The sequence below is a fragment of the Sceloporus undulatus genome, chromosome 9, assembly GCF_019175285.1.
Source record: "Sceloporus undulatus isolate JIND9_A2432 ecotype Alabama chromosome 9, SceUnd_v1.1, whole genome shotgun sequence".
Classification (NCBI taxonomy): domain Eukaryota; kingdom Metazoa; phylum Chordata; class Lepidosauria; order Squamata; family Phrynosomatidae; genus Sceloporus; species Sceloporus undulatus.
In genome coordinates this window covers 6,348,472-6,363,499 of record NC_056530.1, presented here as the reverse complement: position 1 = coordinate 6,363,499, position 15,028 = coordinate 6,348,472, and the positions used below count along the sequence as shown (strand labels likewise).

The 15,028-nt window shown below is 43.0% G+C and overlaps 1 protein-coding gene across 3 annotated transcripts in view; it reads left to right on the top strand.

Moving 5' to 3' along the window:
* The window catches only part of TMEM200B (transmembrane protein 200B), a 31,705-nt gene extending 19,672 nt beyond the window's left edge, over positions 1–12,033 (top strand). For all 3 annotated transcript variants that reach the window (XM_042440173.1, XM_042440174.1, XM_042440172.1), the window contains exons 3-4: positions 8,852–9,060; positions 10,237–12,033. In XM_042440173.1, coding sequence (XP_042296107.1) covers positions 10,256–11,629 — 1,374 coding nt within the window. In that variant the 5' untranslated portion in view covers positions 8,852–9,060; positions 10,237–10,255 and the 3' untranslated portion in view covers positions 11,630–12,033. The remainder of the gene's footprint in view (positions 1–8,851; positions 9,061–10,236) is intronic.
* Positions 12,034–15,028: the final 2,995 nt, after the last annotated feature.

Sequence of the window (15,028 nt, the reverse complement as noted above, 5' to 3'; positions counted from 1 at the left end):
ATCCATCCTTTAGGAAGAACACAAACAGTTATGCCTGCTGTAATTTGTAAGTTCTTTGGCATACATAGAATCATAGAATCAGAGAGTTGGAAGAGACCACAAGGGCCATCCAGTCCAATCCCATTCTGCCATGCAGGAAATCTAAATCAAAGCATCCTCATGTGACAATTGATCTTCTAGTCTCTGCTTAAAAACCTCCAAGGAGGGAGATTGAACTACACTCCGAGGGAGTGTGTTCCACTGTCGGACAGCCCTTACTCTCAGGAAGTTCTTCCTAATGTTGAAGTGGATTCTCTTTTCCTGTAGCTTGCATCCATTGCTCTGGAAGCAGCAGAAAACACGTTTGCTCCCTCCTCAATATGACATCTCTTCAAATATTTAAACAGGACTATCATATCACCTCTTAACCTTCTCTTCTCCAGGCTAAACATCCCCAGCTCCCTGAGTCGTTCCTCGTAGGGCATGGTTTCTGGACCCTTCGCCATTTTAGTCACCCTCCTTTGGACATGCTCCAGTTTCTCAATGGCCTTTTTGAATTGTTTTGCCCAGAATTGGACACAATATTCTAGGTGGGGCCTGACCAGAGCAGAATATAGTGGCACTATTACTTCCCTTGATCTAGACACTATACTTTTATTGATGCAGCCTAAAATTGCATTGACCTTTTTAGCTGCTGTGTCGCACTGTTGACTCATGTTCAACTTGTGGTCTACTTGGACTCTCAGATCCCTTTCACATGTAGTTTCATTCAGCCAAATGTCACCCATCTTATATCTGTGCATTTCATTTTTCCGCCCTAAGTGCATTTTTTGCCTTTGCTTTATTCTTTAGATTTTTTGTTACATGTCCCTAAAATTTTCACTTGAGTTATCCATGGGTCATATCAAAATCCATATTTTTGGGACCAAAACTTGCCCTCAACTTATACATGAGGCCTGTATTACAAACGTGGCCAGACCCTAGAGTTGCATAAAGGCATTATAGTATTGGAAGTTTCTTTTTAATTCCTGCCCTAATAATCCCCAACAGGAAATTTTCTCTTCCCTCTCCCTCCATCAGAAATAGTTTGAATCATATTTGTCATAGCTCCAAGATCCCTTTCCCAATTGGTCACTGCCATCACAGACCACATCACTCCAATTTGTACTGTCTAACTGCAACTCACTTGAATTATGTTTCATTACACAGGGCTCTAGGCTTCAATTCTTGAAACTAGATTTTCTTAAAGGAGCTATAAATAAAATAATTTTGATTTTTCTTTGGCTCAAAGTGAGCTGGCAGAACACATAATTAAGGATACATTTCACACATCTGGCTTGCAGCTGCTCCTTAACATCTTTGATTACAAAACCCAGATACATGTATGTGATCGAACATTTTGAATATCACTCATTTTGGCCCTGTCACATACTGGCTGACTTCAGCTCAGAGCACCATACTTTGGTGTAAAACAGCCAGCTTCATTTAGAAGCCAAAGTAATTTACGGCGATGTTGTTAGAATGGAGGAGGTTCAGTTACACAGTGTAATAAAAGCACAAAGCAATTCAAACCTTTTTACGCACTCAAATCCCATTTGTCATAAAAGCAAAACATATTTTCCCAGAATACCCAGTTATTTTCTAAGAACATCCTCCCCCCCCCCCACCCCACCCCCGGTCCTCTTGGTGAGGGAATCTGGATAACACACGGCCCTGTTCAGCACAGGAACCAGGGTATGCATATAATGTATTTTTAAAAACTTCTCCTTTGCTCTAGATCTTTCCAAAAGATCTGGAGCCCTCCATTGTGACATGGGATGGTTGTCTGCGTGCATGTCCTGCTATGCTGCCCAGCACAGCTGCCGCAGTGGTGTGTCTCTCACTCTGAGGTCAGAACAAAGCATCTTAATCATGTGATCAATGTGGGGCGCCTTGTTCTAACCTCAGAGTGAATGATGTGCCATGGCACTGGCATAGCAGCATGGGCATGCAAACAGCCACCTGGCAATGCAACAAGGGGCCTTGTAATGGGAAGATGTTGGGACATCTCAGGAGGGCCCTTGACCCTTCCCAATGCCTATCACCTCCCCTTCACATCTGCTTGCTAGCCATCCCCAAGATAGATAATTCCCTTCCTCCCAGCACCACCAACATGACATATCCCAGCATCCAGAAATATGAAATAAAACAGGCAAAGTCCAAATGGCTAACAAGCATGGCAGGAACTTCAAGGGATTATGGGGCTATACGTACGGATGGTGAGACACCACCCTTTTTTGCCTTGGATGGAGGCCGCGGCAACCGCACTCCATGACTTCTGAAGGGAGCAAAAAGAAGCCTCGAAAAGGGACTTTTAGGTGGTCTGGCGTGCCATGATAACACCCCTTCCATGCTGTGCCGTTTGGGTGCTGCGCCCAGCATGTGTATAGACGGGCACATGCCAAAATGGTGCCTAGGTGGTGCAGTAAGAGCTTTGAGCGTGCGGACGCTCATCTCTCACTGCATGTACCGGCTGGCACAAAATGCCAGTCTGTACAGTCCCTAAGGAAGAGGCTTTTCTTAAAGATAACCATTGATATCTGCTGTTTGAGACTTTTCACCCACATGAAACACTTTGGAGAAACTTTGGGAACTCAAACCTATGAAGACTGCCATCTTTTGTATCCATGGTTCCTTGAAATGGAATGGGGTGGAATAAGTTCCCTTGAAGCAAGGCATCAATCTGCTTTGTGGGATTTCCCTGCAAGTGCAGAAGGAAGACACTTGGCTGTACACCTGCTTGTGTAGAAAGAAAAAGAAGCAGGAGCAGTCCAATTTATATAGCTATATTGGGACTACCTTCTTGCAGCTTTCAAAACTTTGCACAAGAGACAGGGCTTTCTCAGTGGTGGCACTGTATCTCTGGAATTCCCTTCCCAGGTTTGGATTTGACCAGGCTGAGAAAAGAAAAAGAGAAGAGTAATTCAACTTTTTACAACAAGCATTTAATCCAAAACTAATAATTTGCACATGTAAAATGAAACAACCAGGTCAGGTAAGATGTACAAAAGTAAATAACGTTTTGAACCTTCTAAAGACCTCTTGAAAGCAAAATTTCCAAAATTTATCCCCAGATTTATTTATTTTTGCCAGCCTCTACTTTGCTTAGGATTTTCATTTTATTGATCAGACTTATAGATCTATGCTTTTTTTAGCATGTTGGAGATAGCTAGTGAGACAGGCATATTTGCTCTCCCCTTTTCTCAGCTAATGTGGCCAAGCTGATCTCACATGCTCAGTATGAGAATCTTCAGGTAGCTGCTGTTTACCTTGCCTGTTGCAAACAGTCACACGTCACTACTGTTCATCTGGGTAGAGCACAATCCCATTCTTTTCCAGCTCAGGTTTTATTGCATCATTATTGCAAACATGCTGAAGGAACCTGACATCAAAATCTGTGTTTCTTTAGTGCTTTATCACCATCCTCCCAGGGCTAATGCTGATTAAAGCTTCCAGCTAGACAAAGAACAAAAAAGCGGAGCTGGGGGCATAAAATATCTTGTAAAAATAAGCTTCTTTGTCAGAGAAGTGGGGTATGACTATATGGTGGGGCATCTGAATTTGTCCTCTAAGCACAAGTACTAATTCTGAGCCAGAGTATGGGGGAGTTCTTTTTTTAGACTACAAATCCTATCACCCCTAGACAGCACGACCAGATGGCATTATACATGGCCAAGTGTTCCTACTGACTGATGTATTCTGGGAGTTGTAGTTGACACAGGAAACTTTTCTAAACTCTGTCCAAAACAAGTGAAAACTCATTCTTGCAATCAGAGCATGAAGCAGCTGACAGTTCTATGTAGTTTACAATGCATCTGTTAAGTGTGTCTCAAGGAAAGGAAAGTAAGATTTTCTGAAGATGCCAGCCACAAATGCTAGCGAAACACAAGGAAGAAACTCTTTAGAACATGGCCACATAGCCCAAAAAACTACAAAAATAAGATTGTTTGGATTTACCCTTTTCTCTTTTCTTTAATATCTATTTATTGGTTTCATTTATATCTTGTTTTTTCTTCAGTGAAGTCAAGGTGACATACATGGCTCACCTTCTTTCCATTTTATCCTCACAACAGCACTGTGAGGTTGATCGCACTTTAGCATATGTTTGTGGCTCAGTAGGACTTGAACCCCAATCTCCCAGGTTCCAGCTCTTACACTTTAACCATACTCACTCTCATGCCACATCAGAGAAGTAAACAGATGTGGATTGGATCACAAGGAAAGGAGAAGTGAATTGAGCAGTGCCAATAACAGCAGGGAGGCGAGCCTGTTAAGAGAATGGGGCCTAGTGAGAGCATCCAAAATTTAATGCCAGCACTGCCTGAGGTATATACGGTATGTCCTGACCAGACCAATAACTAACATATTGGATAGATTTAGAGATTTGTTTAGTTTCTTTCTTGAGGGGAGCTTTCCTTTGATCAAAACATCCAGTAAACTGATAAAGCAATTTGGGAAGGAGGGGAAGAGAAGCAAGCCCCCCATCTCTGTGACACCTGTGTTCTGAGTATAGCTACACAGAGGTGCCAACCACCTCCAGCTGTGCTTAATGGCAACATTCAAACTATTTTAAAAAATATTTGGTGCAGAATCCCCCCAAATGTGGCACTGTCTTGCTGGATTCTTTCCTGGTGATGCTCAGAAGGAAGGTTTTTCCAGGAAAACTCTGCCATCTATTCTGCTAGGCACAGCTAGGAAATTCCTTCTGCTGTTGCTGCCTTTCTCCTATTACTGTTATGCTAACAGCATTACAGATGCATGCACATATAAATACACACACAATCAGGATTCATTTTTTTCTTCATTAAAAAATTAAACTAAAAAAAAGATTAAACCCAAATGCCCATTTCCCCACCATTTGTTTGTTTGTTTGTTTTTAAACAGAACGGGGACTTTTTTTCCAAACCTGATCTTCCAGGGCTTGACATCTGTGAGGAGAGAGTTCTGAATATTGCAGAAAGGTCTCCACTACAGAATAGCACTTTACAGTCCATCCAAAAACAGCATGTAAGCCACATGTTACGCAGGATTCCAGTTCCAGCTTTTGTGTCTGTTGCCACCAGTGCACAAATGACACAGGGTGGCAGATGATATACCATCCCTCTTTGTCATAAAACCCATGCTTCAACCCTGTGAGTCCTGGTTTCGCTACATACTGCGTATAGACCCACCTTTAACTCTGAGACTCAGCCTGGCAGCAACAGAGATTACTAGGAAATTTGGATGAAGATATTTCAGGAGACTGTTGCAAGGTCCTAAACCCAGTTTCTGTTCTTCTGTAATGTGCTTTGCAGATGAAGTGATTTAGTTTCCCCAATTAATTCCAGTTTTAAAATCTGGAGCTTTGGGGAATTTGCAAATTTTTCTGACAAGTTCCTTCACCTAGAAAGTGAAGAGCTAGAAAGTAGGTCTGAGTAATAAAGGAGCAGGAAATAATTGTGGAATACAAAGGAACCCATTGTCAAGCTGTGGAAAACCTGTCTGAAGAGAGATGGATTTTAACACTCTGAGTTGTTTGTTTTTGTTTAATAACTGGACAAGTGAGTGACCTCACGAAATTTCTTTATTCAGATAATCTCCCTTCAGTCCTGCATTTTATAGTAAAGCAGGATAGATGTCAAGTACAGTATCTCAAAAATTATAATCCTGCACTTTTAACAGCTTGGAAAAGTTATATTTTGGACCACAACTGCCAGGCTGTCCAAGCCAGTGTGGCTACAGATCACCCTGTTGTGGTGTTAGGGGCATTTGTAGTGCAAGAAAAGTATCTTTTGGCAAATCTAGGTTTTTGCTTTATTAATTTTTTTTAGCAAATAAGCTTGAACTAAATAAAATCTAGCAGTAAGGCAAGGTAATGCAAAGGATCTCAACTTTTGCAAGGAAACTTTTCACTAATAGGAACTTAAGAAATTGCCTGGTTAAACTTCTCTATCTAGCCCAGTATTGTTAGTAAGTATAGGAGATTGATTGCAAGTTCATTTACTGGTTTCCCCCATCAGTGAAAAGGGATACCCTAACTGGACTTGGAGGAGGAGTAGCTACAGGTTGGAGGTGACGTCATGCAATAGGTATTGCCAACACTGTTTTTTTCCAGGTGTAAGTGTGGTTTAAAAGCTATGTGTGGTAATCTCCTTAGCTTTAAAACCACAAACAAGTGCTGCCACCTTTCCTCACAAGAAGATCTATTAGTTTCCTATTCTATAGTCATGCGAGCAGCAGCTCTTGTTGTGTCTCAGTAAAGCTGAAGAATTACTTCAAAAAGTAATTAGCTATGGTGGCACTTCCAGTCTTTCCTCATTAATAACTGTGAAGAAATGTCTGTATTCTCTGTTCATCCGAGGAGTACAAGTAATTCTACAGACAGTAACTGTGAAATTGTGTGTGACCGCAAAGGTTTTCAGCGGAAGAAAATTAAATTCTGTTGGGAGTAGTGAAGCCTTGCCATTAGTACATTACTGTTTAGGAGAAAGTTCATGTTAATAAGAACATTTTGACAAGGGTACTGTTTTCCTGTTTTCAGGGGATCCTTTGTTTAGGGAGACCAAAGTAGTTGCTTCAAACAAGAAGATGGCAGCAATGTGTGAGAGAAGAGAGCTTTGTACACTCCCTAGGCTAGCCTGCTACCTTTAAATATGGTGGAGGTTTCTGTCCTCTTGGGATACTGAAGATTCAGCTGCCAGTTAATTCATCTTTTGTACATGGAATGGGAGAAGGCATGCTTTTCACTTCAACCTGCAATGTATTTTGGGTCATCGGTGAATCTGGGTCCGTTTACATGCAAAACATGTATTATCCTACTGTTGACCATCCTAGGAATAATGATGTTGTCATGCAGCCAACCTGATTTCCACAGATGAGACTCCATCATCCTTACAAAAACAAACAAACAAAAAAAACCCCACCTTTTTATGGCATTGAAGCTATAGCCCATCAGGCTTATGAAAATCTTGCTCAAGAGAATTTCCTGAATATGGGGAGCATTGCAAATGGGGTGTTGTGCAAGAACAGTCTGAACTGAAGACACAGTTTTGATTTCAGTGGAAAATGCTTCTGCCATGTAGGTAGTTTAATGCCCCACATCCAAGAGGTGTGCATGGGGGCATGTGCATATATGTGTGTAGGTGATAGAGAAAATTTTTCATAGGCATCAAGGAAGAAACATGCTGAATCAGACTGAAGGCCTGTCTGGTCAAGCATTATCTTTCCACAGGGGCCAACTTTGCATATGGAATCCCACAATAGGGCTTGAAGCCATTAGTACCCCCCCCCCCCCCCCGTTCATGTTCTCCAGCAAGTGGTATTCAGAGTCATATTGTTTCTGGAGGTAATGTATAGCCATCATGACTGTATAGACAATGATAGCCTTAATCTTCCATTTTCTCACTATGGAGTTTATCATAGTAGTGAGATCCCGCAGGAAAACGGGGGTTAAATGCGATATAACGTGAAGATAACCCAGAAATGCCCAAAATTTATCACAAGGCATTGCAGTTAACATGAAATAATGTGAAGTTAATCCACAATTAAAGCAGAGGAAACCAGCAGCATTTTAAATTTGGAACAAACCAAATTTAAAAAGCTGCTGGTTTCCTCTGCTTTAATTGCATTATTTCGTTTTAGCAGCAATTAGTGTGATAAACTTTCCAAATTTGCAAGTTCTGTTTAAATTCAAATTTAACTTAACTCTTGTTTAACTCCCGTTTTCTTGCGGGATCTCGCTAGTGTGATAGACCTCTATGTCCAGTATGAGGCATGTCTCTCCTGAATCTCCTACTGTTTGTTGTGTGCAGAACAGCACTGTGGAACCTACAGCTTTCCAAACGTTTTTGGGCTCTGACTCCCACCAGCCCAAGGCAGTATGGCCAGTGGTGAAACATGATGGGAGCTGGAGTCCTGCAATATATGCAGGGCCACTGGTTCCTCCATCGCTGCTGTAGATATATTTGTGTGGGTGTTTATTACTTTCCATTTCCTGATCCCATTAACTTCTTGACAGTTCCATCTGCTTCCGATCTTCTCCAGCTTAATACAGTATATAACTTTGAAGAATTCTTTGGTGGTAGAATTTTGATGCTCTGGATTAGGCAAATACTTCACAAAAACTAAAAGCTTAAACTCCTAAATTCTCAAAGTCTCAGCCAGAGAACATTACTGTCATCATCTTCTGTAATGCTAATAACATTTACATTTCTGTAGCATCTCATTCCATGAGCTGTCACAAAACTTCTTTCCCTGCCCCCCAAACTAAGATATTTTGAGGTGTGTGTGAAACAAGTAAGGCATTTGTAGAAGTGAGCAGAATGTAGAACAACTTCATGGATGATTTTGTATTTAATAAGGTTTTTTATTGTTGTTTGTTGTTGGGTGCCTTTTACGTTATTTCTGACTTATGGCAACCCTAAGGTGAACCTAGGGCTTTCTTGGCAAGAAAGAGGGGGGCTTGCCTTTGCCTCCCTCTGAGGCTGAGAGAGTTTAACTTGCCCAAGGTCACTCAGTGGAGTTCCATGGCTGTACGGGGATTTGAACCCTGATCTCCAGGGTCATAATCCAGCACTCAATCCACTATGCCACACTGGTTCTAGGTCACTTAGGTTTTCCTAAAATACGGAATTTGAGTGACAGCATTGGAGAGTCCTAGAATAACTCTCTGTGTGTGTGTGTGCGTGCGTGTGTGCGTGCGTGCGTGGATGCTTATGTAACCTTTCTTGGGAATTCTAATAATAAAATTGTGATCTTTAACTCCATAAAGAGAACAGCCTTCTCTTGCTCTGTCTGAATAAGTTCTCTTTTGTGCTCTCTCTCTCTCTTTTTATTTTAATTTTGTTACTGCCAGATAAATAAACTTCCCTTCCCATTCCTTCTGCAAAATTGGAGTTGACCAGCCACTGATTCTTGATGGGAGTTTCAGTACTGGCATTGGGACAGCCTTCTTCATCACACCTGAGGGCAACAGGCTAGTTTGGCAGGAACAGAATGGGCCATGTGGGAAGCGGCTCTCTCTTCCTGCATCTTTCTGCTCCCTTCCAACATCTGCCTCTTGAGGTGAGTGCATAGTCACACAGACCAGATCATTTATAATCATGAAAGACAACAGTCACACTGAATCTTTGTGGGACCATGCTGGGAAATTTTAAGTCAAACAGTTATGGGTCATCTTTGCAACAATGGATGAGGTTAACTACAATAGTTAATATATTTATAGTATATAACAGCCACAAGTGATCATCTAGCAAGTTCTCACACAGAATAAGCTCACTGCAATGAATGAAACATAGAGTTGGAAGTGACCTCAAGGGCCATCCAGTCCAATCCACTGCCATGCAGGAACCCACAGTCAGAACACCCATGACAGATGGCCATCCAGCCTCTGTTTAAAGACCTCCAAGAAGTATATTCCACCACACTCCAAGGGAGTGTAATGTGCCAACACTAGTGCATTTACATCTCTCCTATTCATTTCAATGGGACTTGAATATATGAATGTGTAACTTCCAGCAGGATGGTACCCTGTAGTGGTACCCTGTAATGGGGCAAAAACCATAGAAATAACTGGGAAACCCACAAAAACACTAACTCTTCTGCAGGGACCCTGAAGCATCATGGAGGGTAAGGCTACCAATGAGTACAGTGGTACCTCGGGATACGAAATACCCAGGTTACGAAATTTCCGGGATACGAAAAAATCCCATAGGAAATAATTGTTCCGGTTACGAATGTTTTTTCGGGTTACGAAAAACTTTTTGGTGCTTTTCGGCGCTATTTCACACGGAATCGCGGCTTTTCCCCATTAGCGCCTATGGCATTTCAGCTTACGAAGGCTTTTCGGGTTATGAAAGCGGCCGCGGAATGAATTAATTTCGTAACCCGAGGAAGCACTGTACTAATGATGGCTGCATGTTATTGCCATTATGGCACTGAGGAAATATGGCAGTGTTGATCATGAATGGCAAATGCTACTGCCCCCACTCTCTTGCACACAGCTGGTTGGCCACTGTGTGAACAGAATGCTGGACTTCATAGAAACAAAGATGGAAGTGACCCCAAGTACCATCTAGCCCAAGTTCCTGCCAGTGATTTGATGCATTGTGCTTTGTTTCCCAAACAAAAACACTCTGGAAGTGTGTGTGTGTGTGTGTGTGCACGTGTGCACGTGCAAACATGCACATGTGCACCTTCTACTAATTAACATCTCTTTCTTTTCTCTCCCACTGTTGTAAGATGACCCAAGGACAACACAATGGCAGTGTCTACAGCTGGAGGTGCTGAGACTAAAAGCACTATGAAGAACGAGAACCCGTCTGAGAAAAAACCAACAGGAACCACTGCTCCTTCCCGATGGCACAGGCACAGGTTTCGGCACAAGGTACCCTCTGAGGTGACTGTGAAGGGGCAGCTCCGGATGCGCTCACCCTCTGGAGCCTTTGTGATGGTGGGTGTCTCAGTAGTCCTGGTGGGCATGACCATTGCTGTGATTGGGTACTGGCCTTATCGTTCAAGATCTGGAGGTAGTAGGCCAGCAAATTACAATGGCACAGATGAGATCAAGAAGGAAGTGAGGATTCTTCCTCATCCCATCCTTCACAGTGAGAAGCTGAAACTCATTGGGCCTGTTATCATGGGCATTGGACTCTTCATCTTCATCTGTGCAAACACCATGCTGTATGAGAACAGAGATATGGAAACGCGCTTGTTGATGCAGAGGGAACTCTGCTCCATGAGCCTCAGTCTTCCACAGGACACAAGCCAAGCAAGCAGTTACTTTCAGAGGAGGCCCACCCCATCTACCCTCCAGGCCAATACAGAATGTGTAGAAGGTTGCTACGAGGTGGACCTCTCTTCCAGTGGATTCCAGTCATACTCCAGCCCTATGAAGAAACGGACCAGCAATTGCAGTTCTAAAAGGGTTCAGACCACCACCCAATTTCTTCACCACAAGAGCATCTCACCTTCCCTTTCCCTCCTGAGTATCCATTCAGACTCTGGTAATGTGATATCAGAGAACCTGGTCTGCCCTGTCACTCATGGAACTGAGCCATCATTCTCCTCCACAACTGTCAACACTCTGTCGCTGCCTCTGATTAAACTCAATAATTGTCTTCTTGAAAAACAAGGTATTTCTCAGATGATTGTCAGAGACGTGGAAGGCAATTGTGTTAGGATGCCAGAGGAGGAGAAAGAGGAGGAATTGCTGAGGCTCTCATGCACTCTCCAACCAGCTTGCAATAGCAGGGCTACTAGAAGAAATGAACTCAAAGACAATCATGTAGTTATTGATATGCACAGTGAGCTTCCTTCAGCCATGTCAGCTGAAATATGTCTGCATCCTGCACACACACAAAGAATATTTGGTTCAAGCACTCAGGTCTCCAATTCAGGTCATTCTAAGTCCCTAGATCTTGGCCAGCCAGGGGTGCTGTTAGTGGCACCAGTCAGTGATCGGAAACATAGGAGCTGGCCTAGACTTGACCACATTGGTATAGTCAACTATGCAAAATTGGAAAGTAAGGGTGAATCCTCAGATAGGCTATTGGAACCAATGAGGGAGTCTACCAGGGTGGAAAGCAGACAATTGTCTGGGAAGTTGATCATGGAAACAGGTTCTGGAATCTGATTCTGCATCAGAGGAACCATGGCTGCTGTTGTTCTCCCCTTTCTGTTCTTCTGCTCCACCACCTCGAGCATTGCTCTGAATATATGCAGCTTTGCAGTGATGGCTGCTTAGTCATTTAGTTGGTGCCTGAATCCCAGATTATGCCATTGGAAGAAAGGCATACGGGATGCTGCTGAGTGAATTGACTGATTTCTGAAGGGCCTGTTTATTTCTTGCCTTACAAGATCCATCTTCAACCCTTACAAGATTTATCTTCAACCCATCTCCACTCTGCTTGCATGTGACTCTTACTTAGAAATGAAAATGAACTATCAATTCTGATGCAGTGAAAGGGATAAAGCAGATATCCCCTTCTGTCTTCTTTTAAAAACACTTTGTTAGGACTCCAAAAAAAAAAAAAAAAGAGTTAGAGACCTGGTTTTAAATGTTATGAGATTATACTTTTATACATAGATCCTTGTTTCCAAGCTCATTTGGTCTAAAATGCAATCTCTGCCTGTGGCCTTTTACTCCCAGGTAGAAGAGCAAAGCTTTTTTAAAAAAGAGAGATATAGTTTTATTGCAAGTTTCATTTGGACTCTGAGCAAGCCACACATTTCTAAGTAAAAATCCTGCAGATTCCTTGGTGACCCCCCCCCCCCCCATTTTTAGAGAATCACTGGGTGTGTACAGCCTAACAGGACTATTAAAAATGGTTGCCTCACTATTCTGAAGATCTTGAGTCATTAGTCACGCCTTAATGATCATTTGGAATAACTTATTTTCTCAAGGAAAATTGGTTTCAGCTGGTCCCATCTCTTTATAAAAGTATCCTTTTTTTTCTTTAGTTCTCATGGTCTTTTTTAGTGATATGTGGAAGTTCTAAAGCCTGGGTGAGTGGGAAATTGGAGAGGATCAGAAGCCCTCTTGCACACTGGATGATGTAGGGCCCTAGCTTTCAAGCAAGATTCCCAAACAAAGCATCAGCAGGTAGATTTTGTTTTGTTTTGTTTTATTATATGCTGCCTTTCATCCAGGCCAGAGACTTCCAGAACACATTAAAATGTTTACAAAAAGTTCAAAATAAATTTTAAAATACCACATTAAAATACTGTAAAAATGCTACAATGCTTTGCCCTGGTGCCACCACAATCTACAATGTCCCAGAATTCCATATCATTGAGCCATGGCAGTTAAGATGGTGTCAAACAAGATTATTTCTGCAGTGGGAATGTAGTTTCAGATGTGTGGGCGAAAGTTGGCTTCAGCTGCGGAAGGTTGAGAGCACCAATGGTTTGTGTGCTTTGGTGAGGCTTCCCATGGCCGCTTTGCTGTGGGGCTGAGTGGATGGTAATGGTCTCACTCCTCATATGACTGGATGGTCTCACTCCTCATATGGCTTTGGGGAACTCCTCCTGGTGCTGAGTTTTGATTTTGGCTCACCAGGGCTTGGAAAGGTTGCCAGGGCTTGGAAATGTTCTCTCTTTTTTTGGATTAGAGTTTGTAATGACTGTTTACTGGAGGAGATTCTGGGAGCGGCAGTTTAAAATGTAACTTTTCTAAGTACTGAAGAGTGCACCACAAAATAGCACCTCTATTTAGAGCTGCTCTCTCCAGGGAAAAACAATTTGGATGAAAGAAACAGAGTCACTATTCGGAGGAGTCCTCTCCCAACCAGTATCTTCATGAAGGAGATGCCTTCAACCTGACCAGGCTGTCCTCAGACAGCTTGAGTGGAGCATGCAAGAGAGGACAGAGGAGTAAAGGCACTCAACTGTGTTTCCTGCTCCAAGTGTTGGCTGTCTTCCTGCCAGCATAGGTCCCCTCATTTTGCCCAAGTGGGAAGAACAAAACTGGATTAAGGTGGCTGAACCCTGGCACAGGTCCAGAGCTTATGCCCCCATGTTGTACAGTCAGTGTTGTGTTGTGGCTGATTAGAATTGGATTGGCAACCAGGGCTAGAACCAGCAATTATTTCTCAGTATAAGAAGGAGTACTCTTTGAGGCTGTGGCACAGTTGTTCTCATATTCCTTCTCATTTGTTGAAGAAGAAGTTGGGTTCTAGGAGGAGGACGGTTCTCATCCATGGCCTCACACAGCCCAGTGGGTCAAATTTAGCCCACACGTTGGAAGTTTCCTATCCTTGTTGTAAAGGAATGCCATTTTATTTTCATGGCAGTGGGGAATGACTGGGTAGGAGAGTTTGCATTTCCTAACCTAAACTTTTCTGGGGTTTGCACTATATGACTGGGGTATTTCCCCCAGCCCTTGCCATTGGAAATCATGACCGGATGGTTTGTGTCTGGACTCAGAGCCCCCAAACACAAAAGGCTGGCTAGCATACTATATCCTGAAGTAAGTGAAGTTATGCACATTTCCATATGAATGCAAATATTGTAACACCTCTGAGACTAACAGCAAATAAATAATTTAGTAGCATAAGGTTTCGTGGACTTCAGCCTGCTTCCTCAGATGCACCTGAAGTCTACGAAAGCTGGGCTGCCAATTCCCCTCTTTCAGTTAGTCTTGAAGGCGCTACAATATCCATTTGCATACTGGTCTATTTTATTTTATTTACTGCACTTATATCATGCCTTTCTCCCTAAATGAGATCCAAGGTGGCTTACAATGGTTTTAAAAAGGTCCAACTAAAACATTAATTTACAAAATTTAAAAAGGAATTGAACATCAGCATTATTAAAAACATGACTGAAAACAGCTAGAACACTTACAATATATTTAAAGCACAGTTTCAATAGAAGACATATATATACATGCGTGTACACACACACCATCTCTCTCACACACACACATAGTTGCCCCTCCGTTTTCACGGGAGATTCGTTCCAGAACCCCTCCCCCCACGCGCGCAAAAACAGAAAATTGCGAATATGGCATGCCTCATTTTGTCCCCCTCCGTTTGCTGCCTGCAAATGGGTGAGGGACGTGGACTCAAAAGTCCGTGAAAATGGAGAGGCAACTGTACATACACACATAGATCTCTCTCTCTATATATATATGGATATATAGACAGAGAGAGAGAGCATACTACTCCATACACTGCAACTCCATAATTAAAATTCAAAGGTGCATTACAGACCACCGGATTCCGGCGGTCTGCTGCCGCCGCCGCTTGCACCGTCCAGGAGCCGCAGCCTTTAAACGGCGTGGCTCCCGGACTCTGCAGAGAAGGAGCACGGAAATCGCGCTCCTTCTCAGGCCCCAGAAGAGGCGCCGCAAAGCGCAAGGGGCGCATTTGCAGCATCATTTCCGGGGTGACACGTGCGGACGGACGCAACGCGTCCAGCACGTAAAGATGGCGGCGCCTGTGTGTATAGGGCGCCGCCATCTTTACGCCCCCATCACGTGCTAGGGGTGAGGCCGGTATGGACGCTAGATCCTCGGCCAACCCCTAGTACG